The following is a 4,687-nucleotide window of genomic DNA, read 5'->3' on the forward strand; positions in this document are numbered from 1 at the left end:
TTGTGTAAAACCATTGTTTGAAGGATTTCAAATTAGTCAGCTAGAACATATAGAAGTTCAGAAAGGAAGTTTTAAATTTAGATATTGTGCTTCTGTTACACGGTAGAGATACAAATATAAAGATATATAGATGCACATTTTAGTTTCTACAAAAAGGAGGAACTTGAAGAACTGCTCACAAGGGCAACTGGTTGTAATATATACAATGGGATGGTTTAAAAAAAAAAAAAAATGGCCCAGAACAATCTGCCCTGTCATATTCCCTGATCCTGAGATTTTAACATCTGCTATTAGGTGTGTTAAAATGAAAGATAGAATACACTTTAAAACTTATGCATTAAAATCTTGACTTTAATATTTCTGGATCCCATTGCTCATTCAATCACCCCCTCAAGCTGCAGGAAATAACCAGACAATACAGAGGACTCAAATACCACTGGGGTCTTGAAGAACCCAGGACTGATGTTTGAGTATGGAACATGGGTTCTTAGAGCCTAGCTGTTCATCTACACAGGCATTTCTGATTTATTTTCATATCAGAACCATGCTCTGCTTTGGTTGTGATCTGTTTTGGTTTTCTCCTAGAATATTAAATGCAAAATGTTGTATTTCTTCAGAAAGAAAAGCCATTATATGGATTGTTAATTTAACAGGCAAAAGAGAATGAAATATTAAGTGTGAAAAATAAAGTCCACATTATGGAGAACACTATTGAAAGCCAAAAGGCAGAAAGGGAAGAACTCAGCCTCCTTCGGATGGCACGGCAACTTGAAGCCACTGCAAGCAAGCCTGTGAAACAGCAGTGGGGCACATTCAAAGAGCAACTTAGAAAGGTGAGGGAATATGCAATGGGTATTATTCAGTCTCATAAACAAAGGGTTCCCAACCCCCGGGCCGCGGACCAGTACCTCTCCCTGGCCTATTAAGAACTGGGCCGCACAGCAGGAGGTGAGTGGTGAGAGAGCTAGTAAAGCTTCATCTGTATTTGCAGCCCCTCCTCAATGCTAGCATTACCCCCTCAGCTCCACCTCAGATCATCGAGCTTTAGATTCCCATAAGAGCACCAGTCCTTGGGGCCAAAATGGTTGGGGATCACAGTTACTAAGGAATGAAATTCTAACACATGGTAGAACATGAAAGAATCTTGAAAACATTATGCTAAGTGAAATAAGCCAGTTGCAAAAGGATAAATATTATGATTCCACTTACATGAAGTACTTAGAGTAGTCAAATTCATAGAGAAAGCAGAATAGAAGTTATCAGGAACTGAGGGGAGGGGAAATGGAAATTAGTGTTTAATGGGTACAGAGTTACAGTTAGAGATGACAACAAAATTCTGGAGATGAATGATGGTGATGGTTTCCCACCAATATGAATATACTGATGCCACTGAGCCGCACACTTAAACATGATTAAAATGCTAAAACTTATTATGCTTATTTTACCACAATAAAACTAGAAAAGGTAATGGAAACTCAATGTACTTTTGTTCATTGGTGGTTTAGAACCATGAGGTCACTTGAGGTGATGAGTGTTTTCATGGGGATTGAAAAGTTTGATAACACACCATGTCATCACTGGAATGATCATAACATATTTACTAGTGGTACAAAGAAAACATACACCTAACCATCCAATGTTTATTTCAGACTACTCACAACTTAAAACTTCTTCAGGAAGCACTTATGTCTGTGACTGCACTTGACCTTGGAGGGAGCCTCCAGACCATTTTAGGTCTACGGAAAAAATGGAATGCAATGAAGGCTCAGTTCCAGGTGAAGAAACAAACTGATGAACTTGGGTGAATGGAAAAACATTTTTAACTGCTTGGTTGCAATTTACCTAATTAATTTTAGCAGACTAGTGAATTACTATTTTTTAAACTAAAATATTGCTTGTCTAAAAACCCACTTAAAAAAAACACATTTTTCATACTGTTTTTCTGCACCATTATGTATTAGATGATAAATATTAGGGCTGCAAAATGTTCTTAAAGTTGTCTTAGATTGTTTTAATTTATATTAAATTAGTACCTTATCAATGTATTCCTCATATATATTCATTCTAATCACTTTCTTAAGGAATATAGATGTGTTTTTAGATCAAATCATCTCAGAATAAGGATGAGCAACCTCTGACACAAAGGCTCTGCTGCCCTCAGCCCCAGAAATGACCACCGTGATGTCACTGTCCCCACTGATTGACACCCCAGGTTCATACCACCCTCTCAGGAATTTTGCTTTGTTCTCCTATTTTCCCTGTCAGAAAGCCCTCAGGATATGAGAGATAAAACCATGAGTCACGTTCAGAGCCTCTGACTGCTAATGCATTCCATACTCCCCACTTCCTGCTGCTCCTAAACTTGACACCACTGACAAAAATGGTTGCTAGTCTTATCCTCCTGCCCAGATTCTTGTTCTTTACAGGAAAGTTAAGGTATCTGTGTTTCTATTTGTCACTACTTTGTAAGTATTGGCTTTAAAGAATCCCAGAATCAGAAAACTAAAGATTCTTTTAGGGAATATTTAACTTAGGTTCCTTTGAGACAAACCAGTGTCATATATAATCACCCCACCCAGCACCCAACACAAAACACACATCATTATAGTCCCCAGTGAACTCTTTCCTCCACACTGGTAGAAAATTCAATTAGCCTACATGTTAGGTTTATTGACATACTCTATGCTTATTTGCATTTCATGTGTGCTCATGTGCGTGTTCCCCTACACATGTGTGAGTATGTGTATGTGTAAAATCCTCTAAATTAGGGACTGTATAGCTTCTTTAGCCCTGTCACTATGACATGCATATATCTGATGCCCACGTGCTTGATTTCCAGTAGCTTCCTCTTTGAGTTGTCCACCCTTTGCAAATTTTACCTCAGGATCTGGATTTCTATGAGAGATATCTGAGTAGTACTAGATAAAAGAGAAGATGGTTTATCCCTCCCTACGTGTGGTAGCTATTTGTGGATTCTGAGATGACCACTTTTAAAGCAACAACGTAGCTACTGTTCTGCTCAGCTGTGGTTCATTCTGATCATTCTTTTATCACAGAGGAAAAGCAATACACTTGTCTTTTCTTGGTGTTCTTAACATACCACCTGATTCTAGTCTGTATTAAATATCAGAGATGATCAAACCTTTATAAAATATCTGAAATACCGTGACTAGAATATTTGGTGTGCTATAAAAATACATGATTTTGCATTTTACCACCTAACTTCGAAGTACTTTTTTTGCATTGCTTATAATTAAAATTTTTTCTGAGAATATAGGGATGAACTAATGTATCCTTAATATTAAGCAGAATGCCTGGATTTGCAGAGGTGGAAGTGAGGCTCATAACAAGTTTTTGTTAAATGAGAGAATGATTGGTTACTTACATCTTTATATGCTTTTAACTTTGTAAAGTTAAAAGCTCTAAAAGCTGGAATCTTTTTTACTACTTTCAACGTTTTAGCAACTGAATGATGAGGTTCAGTACATTATAAAAGAATCAGAAGAGCTAAGTGGCAAAGGTGTCCCTGTGAAAGAGAAGTCTCAACAGCTGAAGGACCTCATTCATCTCCACCAAAAACAGAAAGAGAGAATCCAAGACTACGAGGACATCCTGTATAAGACAGTCCAGTTCCACCGAGTCAAGGAAGAGGTAAGACTTGTCATAGATATCTGGAAGACACAAAGTCTTAAACTTTGAAATTAAATATAAATTATCATATAATAAATAAAAGTCAAATTGCTTATTAGAATCTTTCCACAATCTGGCCTTAAAGTTTTCTCTCACTCTACCTCTATCCTCCCTTACATTTTAGCCAAACAGCTCTTTTTGGTCCCTCAAAGATGGCACACATATTCCTAACACCTTGACTCTCAGGCTGCCATTACCGGACAGGTCCTTTTCTCCATTCTCCACAGTCTAGATCCTGTCTCTCCTTCCAACAATCCTACCTCATTTGGAGTGATTTTCTTCTCTTCTTAATTTCTAGAACTCTCATTGTTTATCCCACACATCTGTCATTTTAGCATCTTGATTCTTCATTACTCGCCCCGCAACTTAACTGTAAGCTCTTTGAGAGAAAACAAAATCATTTTTTTTTGTATCTCGAGTACCTAACATCATAGAGTGCTCAGCAAAAATTCAGTTATAGCGTCTATTAACAGAAAATGGAGATATATTGATATCCCTTTAAAATGGCCTCTGAATTTACTCAGATCATAGACCTAGATCTTGCTTAAGTTTTAGATTATGACCAAAAAGTGTTTTCTTCTTCAATAGAACTGACAACATTAACTCTTCAATATTACCCTATTCATTTGCAGCATTGCAACTCTTATTTGGCCATAACACTGATAATTATAGATGGGCTTGGTGGCATTTTTGCCAGCTAATAAAATATGTTAAAGGAAATAGGCTTCCAAAAAATCCATCTTCATAAAAATATGAAACTCAAGTTAATTGTTAATGCCCTATATTCCAGCTGGAACATCTCTTCAAATCAAGAGGACTGGAGTTTCTAGAACAGCCAAAGGAACTGGATAATGCTCACGATGCCCAGGTTCACCTCAGTCGCTCTCAGGAAAAGCGGGCACATATAGACCATCTCCACAGATTGGCCCTTTCCCTGGGAGTGAACATCATCTCATCAGTGCAGCAGCCTGTAAGCAACTCAGAACATCATCCTTCA

At 37.5% G+C, this 4,687-nt stretch overlaps 1 protein-coding gene across 1 annotated transcript in view; it reads left to right on the top strand.

Moving 5' to 3' along the window:
- The window catches only part of CCDC141 (coiled-coil domain containing 141), a 177,912-nt gene that overhangs the window by 141,761 nt on the left and 31,464 nt on the right, over window positions 1-4,687 (top strand). Inside the window, exons 16-19 of the mRNA XM_011356729.2 lie at window positions 654-833; window positions 1,650-1,775; window positions 3,463-3,651; window positions 4,481-4,660. Of these exons, the coding sequence (XP_011355031.1) occupies window positions 654-833; window positions 1,650-1,775; window positions 3,463-3,651; window positions 4,481-4,660 (675 nt within the window). The remainder of the gene's footprint in view (window positions 1-653; window positions 834-1,649; window positions 1,776-3,462; window positions 3,652-4,480; window positions 4,661-4,687) is intronic.

The sequence above is a fragment of the Pteropus vampyrus genome, unplaced genomic scaffold, assembly GCF_000151845.1.
Source record: "Pteropus vampyrus isolate Shadow unplaced genomic scaffold, Pvam_2.0 Scaffold2, whole genome shotgun sequence".
In the NCBI taxonomy this organism is placed as follows: Eukaryota; Metazoa; Chordata; class Mammalia; order Chiroptera; family Pteropodidae; genus Pteropus; species Pteropus vampyrus.